Source organism: Astatotilapia calliptera, chromosome 7, assembly GCF_964374335.1.
Source record: "Astatotilapia calliptera chromosome 7, fAstCal68.1, whole genome shotgun sequence".
NCBI lineage: Eukaryota > Metazoa > Chordata > Actinopteri > Cichliformes > Cichlidae > Astatotilapia > Astatotilapia calliptera.
The window spans coordinates 2,641,470-2,660,822 of record NC_137428.1 but is presented as its reverse complement, the minus strand read 5'-3'; the positions used below and the strand labels follow the sequence as shown (position 1 = coordinate 2,660,822).

The 19,353-nt window shown below is 42.5% G+C and overlaps 1 protein-coding gene across 1 annotated transcript in view; it reads right to left on the bottom strand.

Annotated features, from left to right (window-relative positions):
• Positions 1 to 19,353, bottom strand: part of LOC113025072 (polypeptide N-acetylgalactosaminyltransferase 18-like) — a 181,076-nt gene that overhangs the window by 70,893 nt on the left and 90,830 nt on the right. Inside the window, exons 2-4 of the mRNA XM_026172462.2 lie at positions 12,647 to 12,854; positions 12,388 to 12,554; positions 574 to 760 (exon numbers count right to left, since the gene is read on the bottom strand). Of these exons, the coding sequence (XP_026028247.1) occupies positions 574 to 760; positions 12,388 to 12,554; positions 12,647 to 12,854 (562 nt within the window). The remainder of the gene's footprint in view (positions 1 to 573; positions 761 to 12,387; positions 12,555 to 12,646; positions 12,855 to 19,353) is intronic.

Here is a 19,353-nt window from a genome sequence, read left to right as displayed (position 1 = left end):
CCTTTTGTACACCATCCTGACAACACCTGAAATGAACAGGGTTCATGATGCTGGGTGGCTGGGCTTGTAATACACTTATGGTTTACACCAGTTTACACTGTTATGAAGGGTTAAATTAGCTGTGGAGACATAAAACCTGTGAACATGTTGATTTCTGCAGTAAAGCTACAAATCAAGGGAGTGCAGTCTCCACCTTTCTCAGTGGCGTTATTTTTCAAATCCATATGCCTTATGGTTATATACTCGTATTGTTTTCTTCAGCTTGTAGCCATTGTGGAGTTTTGAAAGCAGGAGTAAACTGTCCATTTGTTGGGAACTATTTTCAGCTTGAATTGGTGCAAATCTGGTGTTGCAAATGCACCTGCATGATCCCTTTCTTTAGAGGAGATTCTGAAAAGTTGTTATTGCTATTTATATGCCATTAGCATCGGCCCTGTGCTATATGCTGAGACAATCTGGTTCTCTTGTGGACCTCACAATGTCTTTGGCTGCAAATGTCCTTAAAACTACACTCGCTGCCAGCGTGAGCCAGCAGCTGCACGGAGCTTGCTTTAAGTGAAAAAAGCTGCTCACCATCCAGTGTTGAACTCCACGTGTGCGTCGAACAAAGCGACAACAGGGGCAGAAGCTGCCCTCCAGCCGCTCACTCTGGACCTGATCAGTCCTTCCTGCTTATCATGGCGGACCACCTTGATGAACCCCGGGCCGTGCTGAGCATTGGTCTCATCCACAAAGTTCTGCAGATGCTCCTTTAGCTCCACTGGAGAGAGACACACACAGATTTAAGCATATTGTTAGCAGAAGTAGGATCTCTGACATCTGTTGTGTGACTGATCTAATCGACAATACTCCACAAAAGCTCACACATGCTGTATTGACATAATTCCACATGCTAGGAAAGGCAGTGCAGGAAGACACCGGCTGAGTTAAACTGATGAGCAGCAGTTGTTAGTATGCAAAACAGCAGGATGGTGATGATGTTGGAGCTCAGTCCAAGCATTTCATTTGCGCCTAAAGTTATAAAATTGAGACTTGAGTATTTCTCAAGGAAAAAGATGAGAACAAAAAGAAATGATGATATTTCGTCACAGGTGTAGTTTATGGTCGGAGAGTGGAGCCTCTCCTATCTGAAATATTTACAGCAGCTGTGCCCGAGACAGTCGATCCTGGTGGTGTGGCTGAGTTTCTGGAGTTGACAATGGCTGCTGATCCAAACGCACCTCAAATGTAGTCCAGTAGCGAGTATAGCAGCACCCTTGATGTGCATCTTGCAAGCCTACCATCTTTGAATGAGGTGATTTTTAGACAATCGCATGCTTGTAACTCTGTGGCAATAATCTGAAGAAACAAAAGGCCTCTGTGCCAAAGGGAAATAGTTACCTCAGTTTTGCACAGAAGGAACAATCCAACTTTTAGAAGAACTGACGGCTAGCCAGGCCTGACTATTCAACATCAGAGTTGGACCTCAAAAACCTTCTGGTCCTGTAGCCTATAAGAATATCATTTTTCGTCTGGGTCTCTTTAATGACGTTTCTGCTGTTTATGGACTCAGTCAGTCATTCTGGATCTTACTGAAAAATAAATTCGTTGTATTTTATGATTCTTGGTCTGACTGTGTTTCTAGGTCGAGGGCTATCCATCGTGCGTTCACTGTGATTGGTAAGTGAGTTAAGGCTCTTTCACATTATGTTCACTTTTCCAGCCCTGGAGCCATTTTCATTTTTTCTTGCCTCCCTTTTTCTTCCTGAGTGACTTCACACAGACCTTGATTCACACAGACAGAAACATGCACAGAATATTTACGGCACACGTATATGCCATCTGCCCGCAGTGGAACAGCAGACGTCTTCATTTCCTGGTTGTGATTTTTCTGTGTTGTAATCCTGCCTGGAGGCTACGGCTGCTGCTTTTCTTTTTCTATTCATTATTACCATCAGCCTGGATTCTCTAGTCTCTCTGTTTCTTTTTAATGAGCCACAGTTTGCTGCTGACCAGGAAGAAAGATGGGCTCATTTACAACAGGAGTTGGGAGGATCTGAAAAGCACCTTACTGTGCTATATGTACATATGCGATGACTTCTAAGCACTCAAACAAAAGAAAAAAAATGAAATCATTAAATCAAGCCCACCAAGCCCAATTAGCCCGGCCCACACCATGCAACCTGTTTTCATATAAAATATAGCCAAGTGAAGAGGAAGAGCCCTGATTTACTTTACGCTGTTAAAAAAAATCAATTATGTGATTGAACTGAGAATTTTGAGATCAAAATGAATGATGGATTGATGATCGCCCAACAGAAAATCAATCAACATGTGTTTATATTCAAGACTATACAATATCACAAAGAGAAAGAAAAAAGGTTTTGACTGAACAGCAGAAAAAGCTGTAATATTTAGAATAATGTGGCTTATAAATGTTGGATGATAATTATATAGACAGTTTAACCTGATACCTAAATTACTGTTGACTAATTTAATTATATACTTACTAAATCAACTCATCCCATCAATTCCCACGAGTCTGATGCTCATCCAGTCTCTTTTCTTTCCAAGCTCCTTTGAAAGCTCATTGTAAGGAAAATTATGTTTCAGTCAGGACGCTTTCATTGGAGGGGGGTTGCAAAGCAGCTTGAACAAGTGCAGCAACTTTCCATGAGCTTTGCCAGTTGGACGTGTAGCGTATCAGCTGATGTAAGCTGGCAGTGAAATCAGATCATCTGTGGCTGATTTGTGGTTTGCTAACATTATATTTGAATAATATAAGATTAATGAAGATTAATCTTAATCTTCTTAAAGTCCGATTAACAAAAACACTTCTTATGTCAAAAACATTTTTTTTAATATATTAGATGTGCAAGGCCAGTATGTTTAGGAGATCACTGTCGTACTTCTGCAGAGTGCATTACATACCAACCACTGTGTATGATGCTGGATTGAGGACACAAATGCGAGCCATGCCGTGGATCGGCGAGAGCATCAAAAGTTGCGTCTGGAATCTGTTCAAGCCACTCTCCTGGTTTCATGGTTATAGATCGGAAAGCTCCTGTTACCACCAAGACCACTTTGGACTCGTCCAGATCTCCTCGAGTTGTTTCTTCAGCCTCTGGTAGTTCTTGATTTTTTCGTTCCCCTTCTTCCTGCTGTTCCTGTCACATCTATCAGAACTGCAGTCTTCTGTTCCTTGTCAGCCACCACGTCTTGCTGATTAGCCAGCAGCTGCTTGTCCTTTTTAGAAATCACAGTTCCACAAGACCTTAGCTGTGTTGTTCTCAACCACCTTTGGTCGGCTGCTATCAAGACTTTCAGATTTCTAGTCCATATGTTGTCGTTTCTCCACACTGTGTTGTCCCCCTCAGCTTACACAGTCTCAGATTGCAGCTTATATTCTTCATTTATTCTAAATGGGGGACCTGTGCATAGTCTGCAACTTAGATCCTGTCAGCTGTGGTAGACTCCTGCCTCTATGGACCTGCGTATTCGGTCCTGTTGTGGTGCTGCCATGATCTGTCCTTTAAGCCAGCCTTTTCTAGACACTGGTAGGATTTCTGGATGCCAGTCATTTCCTCTGTCTGTCGATGGTACATCTCATACGGATACTTAGTTGTCCATGATCGTTGTCCTGTCCCTCATCACCATCTGTCTTCAGCTGCCTGGGGGATTCTTGGAGTAGCTCATCTCAGGGGGCAATCTTCCTGACGTATTTGCAGATGGTAAACGATCAGCGAGTCGATGTCTCACTCATTCGTGGCATACAGCTTGATGTCATCCATGCACCGGAGGTGACTGATGGTCACTCCACTCCATAATCTATATTCACATCTACTTTTAGTGTTGAGCTGAGCGATATGCAGAGCAGCAGCAGGAACAGTCATCATCTTTGTGTAGTCTGCACTCGTGTGTTAAAAGTTGGCCTCCAGTCACTTCTAGACAAATGTCATCAGTGCAGTGAAAAGCACTCCAGTAACCATGTGTGGAGCATTGACTTACAGGCTTTCCTGTGGTCAATCCAGACAGTTCTCGTGTCTGCCCGATCGTAGAGTTCTGGTGTACTGCTCTATCAATCAGGAGCTGGCCCTCTGGTATAATTTTACTCCATTTATGCCTTTTATACTGTATTTCCATGTATGTTCATATGTTTCAATGCATTATTGCGCCTATTTCCCAGTTTTCCAAGCAAAACACAAAGAAGGATAGCTGAAGACTTTTTCCCAGCACTGTATTTATAATGGAATTCATATAAAGCTTTCAAAAAGATTCAAAGTATTGTCATTGTGCCATTAATGGAGGTTTGCATGGCTCAGTGATCTTTGATAAGCCCCCTGAAGTGATATGAACACAGCCTCTCAAGTCTAATTTAGTATTCTGGTGGCAACACTTGCCTGCATTTCCACTTTTGCCTTCATCTGGCCTCAGTTGACCCTCATTTGTCATAATTACACCCTGCATGATCAATAAGCAGCATTAATGATCTTGCACTTTTACTCAGTTATCTTTCATCACTTGCCTTCATTATAAATTACCTCCACGCAGCTGTAACTCATTCCAAAGCAAAAACATTAAATCATGAGCTACTTCCCAAAGAATTGCTAAGTTGAACGTTTGTAACGCATTAGGAGAGAATAATTTGAGGTAAATGTTAAACGTATTCATTCCCTTGCTTGCTCCACTAATCAGCATTCAACCCCGTGCAGCAACCATAACTAAACTCTGATATATTGTATTATTGAAGAACAGAGGAGCAGTGGCAGACCCATAAAATCTGCAGGCGTTGGATGCACGGACAGATTTCTCATAATGGTAATTATAGATTTGGCAGCAGTGAAATATGTTTCATTGTACGTGATGCAATTATTAACACTGGAAGTCTAATAGACAAGCCACATCCAGGCTTTGCCTGTGACTGCTGCAATAAGTCTGACTTTGTGTTCATGCACCAGTGATGCAGCTAATGCCTACACGTGTCCTGATTTCGTGCACCATCCGAGGCAGAATATACGTGGGACATAAAACGTGGACCAGTCGAGGCTGTAGCTCAACTAAAGGTGCCAGTGCATGCTGCAGTTATTCAACTCTGGATCTCTGTCCTATAATGTGAAGATAAGCTCTTCATCAAACTGGAGTGACTTTAACTAGCTCTTCATTTGGCTGGCTCTTTTCATTTCACTCTGTGTTTGAACCATTAAACATTCCAACAAGTTGGTTGAGCTGAAATTTTGCTGCCACTTGGGACCAAAGATGAAATCTGCAGCTTCACGTGGCTAAAATTAGCCTCAGCCTAAGATGAGGTTGAAGTTTCATTAGAAAACTTGCATATTGCTCTTAAGGTTTCCATCAGTCTATTACAAGCTAAGCTAACCGACCCCTCATCAGTCCTCACTCTTATTTTTGGTTTTGGTTTTTTAGTTTTCGGAAACACAACAGCTACATATTAGCTAATATATCCTGTCACTCTATTAATCCCTTTAGCAAATTTACACTTTAAAAATAAAATACACATAAAAACAAACAAATAAAAAAATTTATAACTACATATTGCTACAGCTTTTTGTTGTTTTTTACCACCCACGATAACATCCTGTAAAAAATTTCTGCATGACAGAAATTTTGTGTCAAGTTTCATCAGGAAAATTAAACTGCTAAAGGTGGAAACAACAAACTTGAGGGAAAAACACTGTCGAGTACAACTATAGACACGCTAGAGGTGATACGAGCAGCTGTTGATGTGCGACCCAAAATTAAACAAATGACTCTGCTGCAAAATGTGCCAGCTGCACTCCATGTGATAGAAAGAGAGTGAGATACAGTGGGGCAAAAAAGTATTTAGTCAGCCACCGATTGTGCAAGTTCCCCCACTTAAAATGATGACAGAGGTCAGTAATTTGCACCAGAGGTACACTTCAACTGTGAGAGACAGAATGTGAAAAAAAAATCCATGAATTCACATGGTAGGATTTGTAAAGAATTTATTCGTAAATCAGGGTGGAAAATAAGTATTTGGTCACCTCAAACAAGGAAAATCTCTGGCTCTCACAGACCTGTAACGTCTTCTGTAAGAAGCTTTTCTGTCCCCCACTTGTTACCTGTATGAATGGCACCTGTTTGAACTCATCATCTGTATAAAAGACACCTGTCCACAGCCTCAAACAGTCAGACTCCAAACTCCGCCATGGCCAAGACCAAAGAGCTTTCGAAGGACACCAGGAAAAGTATTGTAGACCTGCACCAGACTGGGAAGAGTGAATCTACAATAGGCAAGCAGCTTGGTGTGAAAAAATCAACTGTGGGAGCAATCATCAGAAAATGGAAGACATACAAGACCACTGATAATCTCCCTCCATCTGGGGCTCCACGCAAGATCTCATCCCGTGGGGTCAAAATGATCATGAGAACGGTGAGCAAAGATCCCAGAACCACACGGGGGGACCTGGTGAATGACCTGCAGAGAGCTGGGACCAAAGTAACAAAGGTCACCATCAGTAACACACTACAACGGCAGGGAATCAAATCCCGCAGTGCCAGACGTGTTCTGCTGCTGAAGCCAGTGCATGTCCAGGCCCGTCTGAAGTTTGCCAGAGAGCACATGGATGATACAGCAGAGGATTGGGAGAATGTCATGTGGTCAGATGAAACCAAAGTAGAACTTTTTGGTATAAACTCAACTCGTCGTGTTTGGAGGAAGAAGAATACTGAGTTGCATCCCAAGAACACCATACCTACTGTGAAGCATGGGGGTGGAAACATCATGCTATGGGGCTGTTTTTCTGCCAAGGGGACAGGACGACTGATCCGTGTTAAGGACAGAATGAATGGGGCCATGTATCGTGAGATTTTGAGCCAAAACCTCCTTCCATCAGTGAGAACTTTGAAGATGAAACGAGGCTGGGTCTCCCAACATGACAATGATCCAAAACACACCGCCCGGGCAACAAAGGAGTGGCTCCGTAAGAAGCATTTGAAAGTCCTGGAGTGGCCTAGCCAGTCTCCAGACCTCAACCCCATAGAAAATCTGTGGCGGGAGTTGAAAGTCCGTGTTGCTCGGCGACAGCCCCAAAACATCACTGCTCTCGAGAAGATCTGCATGGAGGAATGGGCCAAAATACCAGCTACTGTGTGTGCAAACCTGGTAAAGACCTATAGTAAACGTTTGACCTCTGTTATTGCCAACAAAGGTTATGTTACAAAGTATTGAGTTGTATTTTTGTTATTGACCAAATACTTATTTTCCACCCTGATTTACAAATAAATTCTTTACAAATCCTACCATGTGGATTCATGGATTTTTTTTTCACATTCTGTCTCTCACAGTTGAAGTGTACCTCTGGTGCAAATTACTGACCTCTGTCATCATTTTAGGTGGGGGAACTTGCACAATCGGTGGCTGACTAAATACTTTTTTGCCCCACTGTACATCCCAGGTAGAAATGATTTTTCACCTTTATTATGGGACAATATTGTGCAGCTCCTGTTACAAGGATAAGTCACTTTAGTTATTAAAGTTGTTGAAGAGTTAAACAGCTATGTTGTACTTTTATTTAACACCTCCATTAAAAACACTGCTTGCATTTGACCCTGTGTACCCTGCTGTGGCTCTACTGCTACAGAACAATGCTGCTGCTCCTGGCACCCTGACAGATTCACATTTTTTTTAATCGTCAGTAACTCATATAACAGAAGGATGCATTTCACCTACCCCTGGTGTAAATGACATTAATGTGAATTCATTCTTTAAATGCTGATAGAGTCTAAACCGTGTCAAAAACTTTGTCTGTCTTATTGTTGCTTTGGATGAACTTGCACAGAATAGAATTCAGTGCACTGAAGCATCCGCTCGTTCTATTAACCGATGTGAAAACTGAACAAACACAACAAAAACTGGAAACTGATACAGTTTGTCTTAGAGTTAAAGTTGTGTCTTTGGAACATACCGCAGCATAAAAGGATGTAAAAACAAAAAAAGAGAAAAAAAGACTTGTAGTGAAGTCCAACACTAAAATATTTGATGGACATTTCAATTTGGACATATTTAGCCATAATATAAACAAGTGCAGAGTATCAGTGAGGAGGAAGAGAGAGCTGTTATGAAAGGGATGAAAACTGGAAAAGTGGCAGGCTCAGACTGCATACCTGTGCAGGTACAGAGATGTTTAAGAGAGAGGGCAGCGGACTTTTTAACCAGTCTGTTTAACACAGTCTTGGAGAGTGAAAGGATGGCTGAGGAATGGAGAAGTGTGCTGGTACTGATGTGCAGAGCTGTAGGAACTACAGAAGAATAAAGCTCATGAGAAATATCATTAAGATATGAGAACGAGTTGCTGAAGCAAGGTTAAGAAGAAAAGTGATGATCAGTGAGCTGCAGAGTGAGCTCATGCTGAGAAACAGCACTAATGTTTGGATTCAGTGCTGATGGAGAAGTATAGACAAGCTCTTTGTGAATCTACAGAAGGCATATGATTGGGTGCCAAGAGAGGAACTGTGGTCCTGCATCAGGAAGTCAGGAGTGAAGTATGTGAGGCAGGTGGTGCAGGACGTATGAGGACCGTGTCACGGCGGTGAGCTGTGAGTAGCTGATAGATGGGATGGCGGTGGGGGTGGGATTACATCAGTGATTGGCTCTGAGCCCCTTCTTGTTTGCAGTGGTGATGGACAGACTGACAGATGAGGTCAGGCAGGAGTCTCTGCGGACTCTGGTGAAGCCGAAGGAAGAAGCAGCTATACTGTAAACAATAAAATAGGGAACGATGTTTTGGCTTAATGCTGGAACCGGTCTTCTAACTAATGGGATGTTAGCCATCATCTCCTTCCTCCACTAGAAGGCATTTATGGTTTTATTCTGAACTAGTTTTGAAATTTAACCTTTGGGTTAATTTAATGTTACACAAACCATCCGTGGAGCGACCATATTGCATACACAGCACTTCTGTGGTCAGAGGATTAGTAGATGTGTTTGAGCCCCTGTCAGTCAGAAAATCAGCAGATTTCCTTTTGATCTTATTTCAAGTTGGTAATTAAGCTAATACTCAGCACATGAGGGATATAAGCTGTCATGTTCACATGAATGCTTGCAGACAATATACATCTCCTGTGGCTCAGGAGGCTGTGCAGTTGGGAGGTTGGTGGTTCAGTTCCCATTTGCTCCAGTCTGTGCGCAAAGCTATCACTGTGCAAGATAGTGAAGCCTGAGTTGCTCTCTGATGTGTTCATTGAAGTGCTAATGTTGGATAGAAAGCACCTCAGGCACAGAAAAAAGTGCTTGTATGAATGGGTGAATGAGGCTCGTAAAGTGCTTGAGTTGAAAAGCACTAAATAAGATCCAGTCGATTTACCAGCGTGCCACGCTCTGAACTGGAGATTGTTATTCCTGGCTCTACTTAATTATGTTTGGATTTGTGTATCTGTGTTCATTGGATTTACCAAAACCTCCCTGAAACGTCTGCAGGATGTTCAGAAAGCTGCAGCTGATTGAGACTTCTAACTACTCCTATATCACACTGTTGCTAAAACAGTTGCACTGGCACCCAGCTAGCTTCAAAGTCCATTTTAAGATTCTGGTTTTTGCTTTTAGAGCCGTGCATGGACAAGCACCTGTGGACATCAGTGAACTTTTGCATCTAGACATCAGCTAGCTGTGCAGCACACAAGGCTGAGAGGGGAAGCAGACGGCGCTTTTGCAGCAGTGGATCCAGACTCAGCAGCTCTCTGCCTATCAGCTACTCAATGGTCTCTTTCAAAAAATTCAGCTTCTTATCTTCATTTTTTTAGCACCTCGGTTGTGAAGCACTATAATTTTTTACTTTATTTTCTTTACTTTATTTAGTATTTATCGAACAGTTTGAATAATGGAATAAGCTGATAGTCCGCAGTGCTGAACTGTATCACACGTCTTCATCCAAAGCGAAAAATCCCCAAAGGTTTCATATCCTTCAGACATCATCAGTAAGTAAAGAATTTATTTAGATGTGTCGGCACACATTCGTTTGAAATTTCCCTGGAAGAAGCCCACACAGGCACAGGGAGGACATGCTTACTCCACACAGGTTTTAACCAGGAGCCTTCTCCCTGTGAGGGGACACTGCTAAGCAAGACATTAAGAACAACTGCTGCTGTGCCAGCTGTGTAAGTGCAGGCTGGCTCTGAGGAAGCTTGAGGGTTTTATGAAAGTCAAACAGCTGGAAGCCACAAACACAACTTCAGCTCACGTCACATCAAATCTGAAGTGCATCAGGTTCAGTTCAATTTTACTTATACAGCAACAAATCACAACAACGGTCGCCTCAAGGCTCTTTATATTGTAAAGTAGACCCTTCAATAATACAGAGAAAAACCCAACAATCATATGACCCCCTATGAACAAGCACTTTGGCGACAGCGGGAAGGAAAAACTCCCTTTTAACAGGAAGAAACCTCCAGCAGAACCAGGCTCAGGGAGGGGCGGGGCCATCTGCTGTGATTGGTTGGGGTGAATCAGAGATTCAATCATGATTAGCCTCACAGGTCTGTCTGCCTCCGCTGAAACGTGAAACAAGCTTAACCTCCTAAGACCCGAACTCTTCGACAGCATGCATTTTTAATTTCTCTTTGATATTTGGGCTGATTGGGGCCCGATGAATGTAAAAACATTCAAAATTACCAGATTTTTTTTCCCTTATTTTTGTTTTTAAGAAAAATAAGAGCTACATGAGGATATTCATTTAAAAATTTGATAGAACAGTAGCAGTATAGTGGATATCAGGTCCTTGTAGAGCAAAATTGGGTATTTTGGTCTAAATAACCCAAAATGTGATGTCCACATATGTGGGCGCAGGTCCTAGGAGGTTAATGTTAAAGCTAAAAAAGAAGCTTAATGACTGTTTTGTCCACAAAAGGCCGGGCTAATGCCACACGCTGGATGCGTGAGAGCTGAAAACATTAACAGTCCACTCCTCTCACACTGACAGCAGAACAGTGGTTTGTTTTATTTTATGTAGTTTATATATTTTTAGCAGCCTTTAATACTATTTCCTGTAAGCTGTAGACATTCACGACGGCCGTCTACCACGCCACTTCATTTCTACTGTTTTCTGTCTTCTTCTGTTTAGACTTTTCATTTCTGTGCCCACGGTGTAATGATGTAAGCCTTCAGTGTGGCTTTAGCTTTAAATATACTGTTTTATTTCTATCTGTGCATTATTCTCTTCCACCAGACGTGAGACCTCTTGAAAACTAATGATTTATCATTGGAGTCTGTTTACACAGAATAACCCTGCGACTGAGCATCTTTGATCTTACACATATGATGCTGTTACAACCAGCCAAAGAGCTGCTTTGAAGAACTGAAAAATCAATAATTTAATGCATATAAAATCTTAATCTACATACAGAGAAGAGGCCTGTGAAGACCTTTGTTTCTGAAACGTACATATAAATACAGACACACTAATTTATACTCAGAAGATGTGTTTTATTTGCAGATCCCTAGAGGCAGCAATATATTTTTCTTAAAAGCAAGAACTGTATTGGTTCGCAAATGACACGTTGCAGCTTTCTGAATATGGATTTCCTCACTGACCGAGTTTCTGCAGTTTTACACCAAATAAATTCCAGTTCTACATGAAGTAAAAGATCAAGAAGACTTTGATTAGAAACCCCCCCCGGAAAAAAAGCATCGTTATAGCATTAGAAGAAATACAACTTGGCATGGATCACGACATCTACAGATGACACTGTGATCTGTAGCAAGAGTAGAAGCAAAAGAGCACATGTGTGTGAATGAGACGGAGACGGGTGTAAAGGCGAAGCTGCAAGGAGCAGAGGTAGGGAAGATGGATGAGTTTAAATATCTGGAGTCAACCATCCAAGAGAGAGTGCACAAGAGAGGTGAAGAAGAGAGTCCAGGCAGGGTGGAGTGGGTGGAGATGAATGTCAGGGGTGATTTGTGACAGAAGGATCGCAGCAAGAGTGAAAAGGAAGGTTTACAAGGTTGTAGTGAGACCCGCTCTGAGGTCTGGTTTGGAGATGATGGCACTGACAAAAAGACAGGAGGCCGAGCTGGAGGAGCTAAGATTTCCACTGGGATTAGAAGCGCGTACATCAGAGGGACAGCTCCGGTTCAGCGGTTTGGATACAAAGTTAAAGACACGAGGCTGAGATGGTTTGGACATGTGCAGAGGAGGGTGAGTGGAAATGCTGAAGATGTCAGGCAGGAGGAGGAACGGACGACCTCTAGGGAGGTTCATGGATGTAGTGAGGGAGGACATGCAGAGAGTCGGAGTAAGAGGGGGGAAATCTTAGGGATAGGGTAAGATGGAGGAAGATGATCTAATGCGGTGACCCCTTAAGGAAGCAGAAGAAGATGTGCAAGTAGAACTAGACATGAAAAAAGAAATGCTGAGGAAGGTTTAAGGTTCTTACAGCTGTTGCTGTGGTCATCCACCAGTATGACCTCTTTGAGCAGGTGGGAAGGAGTCCTCTGGATGGCCGTGTGGATGGAGCGCAGCAACACCGACAAGGCCTCGTTGACAAAGATGAAGATGACACTGAGCTGGGGAAGGTCTGATGAGTAGGACATGTTTCTGCATCTGAGGGGAAACGCCAACATTCAGAAGCTTTGTGAGCCAAAATCACATCCTGTTAAATCCTTACAGGAGAACACCACCACACCGACACTCACCCGTCAGGCCGTAAATCTGGAATCGGGCGGGTGAGGGAGATGCGGTCGCTAAGGTAACCGTTGTAGCCATAGTACTTGAACTTCTTGAGGGCAACCCTTCGGCTTTCCGGGCCAAGGTCGTGACCCCAGTGGTTGAAGAGTGAGGAGGCGGGGTCTGAGGCTGCGTCTGACGAGGATGCCGCATCTTCCCCATCCTTCAGAGGAGTTTCTGTGGACAGAGAGAGGGAGCGGTCGATGACTAGGATTATACAGTTAACCCTTTATCACCCAGGTATCACACAGGCTGCCTGGACTTGTTTTGTACCTTGTGAATGCTTTGTGCTTCTGTAATAAACCGAATATGAGCGAAAACCTTCTTTATTTTCAGAAACCATTTGAATTTTTGTCTCTAGTACCAACGGGAACAGAGTTACGCTTTCTCAGGAGAAATGACTATGACCAAGTCTAAGCGCTCCATGTGGTTATCAAACAAAACCTGTTGACTGAGGGCTGAAAGAATCATTTCTGCAGCATCGGGAAAAAGGATGGAACTCAAATGCGATTGAAGAAACAGGGATTTTTATTGTCATTCCAAATAACACCATCAGGCAGCTGCGCAGATCCGTTTCTGCAGAAGTGGAAACACATCCTCTAACGTGCCCCAATGTGACACTATTTGGTTTTCAGATCAGCTCGGACCTCTGCGCCACACATGCACATGGTGGAAAACAGTAACAACCAAAAACATGCTGTAGGCATATTTGGTGGTTTGAAATGATCGATTTAAAAAATATATAGCATGCAAAGAGGCTTTAATGTATTCCGCTTTTCACTGTGCAGGCTGCAGAATTTGGATGCAGCAGTCTGTTGTTTGTCCGAATCACCAAAAGATGGGGATCCTCTGAGAGAATGAAATATTCATGAACTGAGGCCGGCTGGAACTCCTCACTCAGGTGTGAAGGTGTTGAAAACACAGAAAGTATATAAGCAAAAACTTTTTTCAATCCATAAAAACGAACTCAACACCGAGCCACGAGACTCCAGCATGGAAGTCACGATCTTGAATGTGTAATATACACCACAGTGGTTTGAATGCTTGAAGTTAAACTCAAACAAAATAAAAAACAGAAATATGAATTAATTCAATTTTCCAAAAAGATCAAAAAGTATTTGTTTTCTTTTCCCATGACAGCGGTTGACAGTTGCTCAAAGCGCTGTCAACTTTTATAACCTGCTACTCACTTTTTTAAACCCCTTTTCATGGAGCCCACGTACTGTAGCGTTGGGCTGTCACGCTGTAAGACATTTGACATTTGGCAGGACCCACTGTGCTGTGCCAGGTTTGTATTTCACACAAGGTGACAACGTTTAGTACCTCCTGCTCAACAAGGGAAAGTTGGTAAGCTTAAAGTTCTCATCTACAACTTCCAACTGAACACTAAACATCATCACGACTGCAACTGATCACCCAAGAGCTTGTTATGATTGAGGATTCAGGGTGCACCAGTCTGCCGCCGCATTAAAACCTGGTGGTTTTAATTAAATTTGTTTTAAACCAATTTTAAACTAATTACAACCTGGTGGCCCCCGCCAAAATCCCCCGATCCTAATCGTTTTTTAGCATCGGCACGTGTATTCTTGGACCTGTGGAAGTGGTTGCCGGCAAATTGACGGGGTCGTCCTTGGTTTGCGTGGAAGACAGTGACTCGTCTGCAAACTACTCACGGCAAGAGTGAAAAAGTGTGACACAAACCAGAAACAGATCATTTAGTAAAAGTAAAAGCTCCTTTTTAAATGTTACTTTGAAGGTGAATGTTTTCCACTTTTTTAAGTTTCAAGCAGAAAGTGAATTCAAGTGAAAGTCTGAGCTTTGAGCGTGCTCATTTGAAGCCTGCACATCTTTTATAGATATTGTGTTGCACTGTCTCTTTGCCCCCCAAACTATGTGCGACATTGCCAACTGCACTGGTCTGCATTAAATATTTAATAAGACAATATCCTTTATGTATGGGATAATTTTGTACTGAACTGAAGTCACATATTGGGCAAGTTATCAACACATGACTGAACATGATGTCCAACCAAAGACAAATGTAAAAAAGCCTGAAAAAGAGGAGGGTCACACTCTGCTCCTCATATTTAAAAAAAACAAACAAAACTGCATTGATCAAGATCAGGATAGCATGACAGGTTTATTGGGATTACAAGAATACTATGTAGGAGTGATGGGCAATATGTAGTGATTTGTTATTAAGGTGACATTGAAGACGTCAGTGGATGTAAGCTGAATTTTGAAGGATTGCTAACATCACCCCGCTCTGCACCCCTACTAAGTTTCATCAGAATTGACTAAAACATTTCGAGCTCTCACATTTATCGCATCAAAAACACAACCTTCTCTGTGGAGGTAAAAAGAAAAGGGAAAAACAAATGTCCAACAAGAAATGGTGATACATTTTCAAACACCTGAAAGGTGATAAATTATTCACTTCTATGTTCGTGAAAAAAGCAGAGGTGCAAAAATTGTCCAAGAACTCATTTGAGCTCTTTAGTCACTTTTTCTTTAGAGGAGATGACTAACAAAACACAAACTCCATCACGTGATCGTGACTGGCTCATGTTCTGATGGGGTTTTTTTTAAATACAGGAGTTTTCTCCAGACTGGGATGCTTTTATCACGGGTAATTATGGCACATCACAGTAACATACTCCACAGGTTTAATTTTGGTTTCTGCAGTTTGACTTTAAGATTTTGACTCCAACCAGCCGACTATCTCTACTTCTATTTTCAGCCCTCAGTGGAGGACTGTGAAGTGCCTCCTTCCTGCAGCAAATGGCTTTTTTTTATTACTTTGAACAGCAGTACTTCCCCCTTTGGTAATAACATACTCAGTGCCCTCGTGGGTGAAATGGCACCTCCCTCCAAGTCCACTCATAGCCTCATAATAAGCACCCTAAAAGCACTACAAATGATTCGGTGTTCCATTTTTCTTGGCCACAAATGCATTCTGAGTCATGCAAAGTTTTTAAGAGTTTTAAGTCACCTCATTTGCAGCCATTTATATTCACTGATGCATTTAGTTAATGCATTGTGCTTTTCAGAACAGACAAAAAAGTAAAAGCTGGAGAGGGGAAAAGAAAGATGGATGGCAGATTGAACCCGTGTGTGTGTACTCTGTGCTCGGGTTGAGAACAGATGAGCAGAAGGAGTGTGCTGTGACCTGCACTGCACTGTGTTAGACAAACCTCATTACTAATTCAGTTGGACCAAGCTACCCTTTACAGCACAGCTGGAGGGCACATCATAGCTCTGTACAAGACGTCAGGGAGAATAAAGTGGGACAATGCTGAGGTTGTGTCCGTGTGCGTATTATACAGTACCAAGTGTAATATTTGTACAAATGATGTAGGTGCAACAGAGACACAGTGCTGACGGCGTGTGACAGTGTAATATTAAAGTCAAATTTAGCGTACTACAAGTGTGGGAATGTGTGTGTGTGTCATTTACTGTGGATTTCCACAGGAAAATCTGAGGGCCAAATATGCTGTTTAAACATGACTGATAAACATCAATGGAACACTTTTTAATCAGAGAACAGCATCAAGTCAGGTAAAGTTCTGGGGTATTGATCTGGTCAGTAACAGAGGGGGTGTTAATCGGTATCAGCTGCTTTGGTGTTCGTGAAATTAACAACAGGAGCTCTAGAGGGGCAACAATGTCACAACCCCCAAAGCAGGAATGGTTTTACTGGTGGAGGCCACTGACATTTTCTCCTCCTCATGTTTACAGAGTCTCACGAGCATGGAGGAGATTCCAGGAGATAGACAGGGCCGTAGAGGGCCCTTAAGCCACCAAAATTATAAACAGAGTCAATGAAGGTGGCAGAGAGCCCAACGCCATCTAGTGGGCCCTGAGCTCATCTGCCATAGAATACCAGAACTAGCAGTTCCACCATTGCCACCCTGTGATTTCCACAAATGAGAGCAGGTTCACCCTGAGCATGTGTGTGGAGAACATTGTGCTGTCTGTAAGTGTGACGGCTTTAGTGATGGATCAGTGATTGCATATCCGCGGAGGGATACACAGGCCTATTCAGGTTTGGCAACGCCACCCTGGCTGCCATTAGGTATCAGGATGAAACCGTTGGACCTGGGCTGGGACGAGAAATATGCTTTAAAATTCAACCGAATTTAAAAATACGTCTGCACTGCTGCAGCAAACAGTGCAACTTTGTCCAGTCGTACCCTTGTGGGGCGTAGGAACTTGGCGCCACATCAATATCTGCTCAGCTACACACAACACAATGCACAAATCCAGAAAAGAATGAGAGTGAGGTAACACAATTTGAAAAGAAAATCAGCATTTATGGCCTTAAAAAGAAGCTTTGGTGATGCAAAGGAGGAAAATGTCATCTACTAATCTAATAAAATGGAATCTAGAAAGAAACAGACAGGAGGAACAAAAAATAATGATGACAAGAGCACAAAACACAGAGGACAAAGAAGTGCTGACAGGATGCTGAGTGAGGTACGAGAGAGTGATGGAGAGGGCGAGAGGCAGAGAAAGTGATGAGGAGAACAAGGATAAAAGGGATGTGACAGAAGGTATTCATCCCCAGGCATCTGTAAACTAGGAAACCCTGAGCTTTGTCTCTCCAGATTGTGGAGAGACACACTTTTATTAGCTCAGACAGACACCATGACACACACACACACTTCCTGCAAACCTGAGGGCATCAGAGCTGGACTCCCTACAACCTAATGGATTAGAAATGAGACGCACTGCTGGGTGACAAAGTGGCTCACCTTGTCCTCCAGTCACTTTATGCAAAATTGACATACGATTGGCTCAGCAGGCTGCACGCTGCAACCGGCTCTCCAGCCTCAGCACAACCTCTGCAATCAGAGCTGAGATCAGCCTCAATCAGGACTGAGAGCAGGACTATTCCAGATTAGAATCACTGTAAACAATGTGCGAATGACTACCAAAAATATAGAATCTCTCTTCTATAAACACTTTTATTTGGACAAGGGGTTGCAAATGTTTGATTTTGTATATTTTGGATGTGAAATCTATTGTTATCCACTTTTACTGAAGCTCGAACGAACAACGTGAATATATATATAGCGGCGGTCTCTAAGAAATGTTCCTTTATTTAAAGTAACAGAAAAATTACATTAAATTAATCAAATATGACAAAACGACATCATTATTAGTAAATCACTGAATATTTGAACCTATGTAGAAGCTTTTTCACGAGTGTGTTTCAATGGCACACTGTGTTACCTAATGCTAATCATCATTTTAAAAGGCTACTTGGTTATTAGAAAACATATTTAGAAACCTGTTATTACATAAAATAATTAGAAAAACACATTTGTTTAGCTGAGTGTCTGCAGCATCAACTGTCGTCAGGTCAAAAAAATAACGGTGGTCTAAAACTAATCAGAATATTTCCTCCTGAAGGGTATTCCCTTGACTTAACCGCTCTAACTGCCTCTAATCAGAATAAAAGACAAGCTGTAGGCCCCAATGTAAAACTGTGCAAGAGTTTATAGTCGGGGAATCGGATGCCTCGTAGATCCGTGACAGCCAAACACTGACGTACCTACAGGTGAAAAAGAAGTCTGTGGGAACGCCTGGCTCAGTTCCCTTACTTTATGACCTCAGTAAACACTTTCTGCATCGGTTTATGGGCTCTAGTGCTAGTTTGAAGTCTTAAAACAATACAGCATGATGTCCTGAATGATAAAGAAGGTCATTACCAACCATCCTTCTTCCTCACTGCGTCACATTTAACAAAACAAAACCAACACGATAATAGCAAAACAGACAGCATGAGGCTTCACAACAGGGCCACGAAACTGGAGGATACCAGCGTGGCTGCATCTATCTTGTATAAACAGTCTATAGAGTTCGGAAGAAATACAACAACAACCCATTACTGCTGCTGAACGCCTCCTAAAAGCTGCTTCAGACACATTCTGACAGTTTCTTCATCACCAAAGCTGCTACCGGCATCATTTCTGAAAATACAAAACATAACAACTCCAAAGCACTATTCTGTTTCGATGATCATGTCATGTAAAAATGCGGTGTTCGTTCGGCATGATGGAAAACGCGGCCACCTCCAGCACGCTGCTGTCGCTCAAACACCGGTTGGGTAACAGCACGATCCGTGAGAGCTCACCAGCTGGGCTGTCAGTTGAGGTTTGATTGACAGTCGGCTGGTAGATGAGGAGATGAAGTGCTGGATGGCAGTTTTTTAGAGGGAAGTGGAATTCAGTAAAAGGGCTAAAGAGTTACTAAAACGATTTTAAAGTCTAAACTGAACTGCGAACAAAATCCAGGAATATCACAGCTGCACAAAGTCTGGGTCTGGATCTGTTTGTGCCTTTGGCTGTCAATCTTCCAACCAAACGCCGACTCGCAAACATCCACTGAAGAACGGAGAATAAAATAATCCAGACACAGAAGAAGAATGCTCATAACTAAAGTGATGGAGACGTCTTTGAGGACAGAGTCGCTATTATTAGCACACAAGTACGGGGCCGTTAGCGCGGAGTGGAACTGCTGGAGGGTTGTGATGATGATTCAGAGCTGGATCTTATTTAGGGAGGAATAATTGAATGATGTCACGACAAAAAGGAGATTCAGGATTTGCAGATTGCATCCTATTAGCAATCAGCTGTTATTTTGAGGGAATGAAATGCTTGGAATGCTTGTT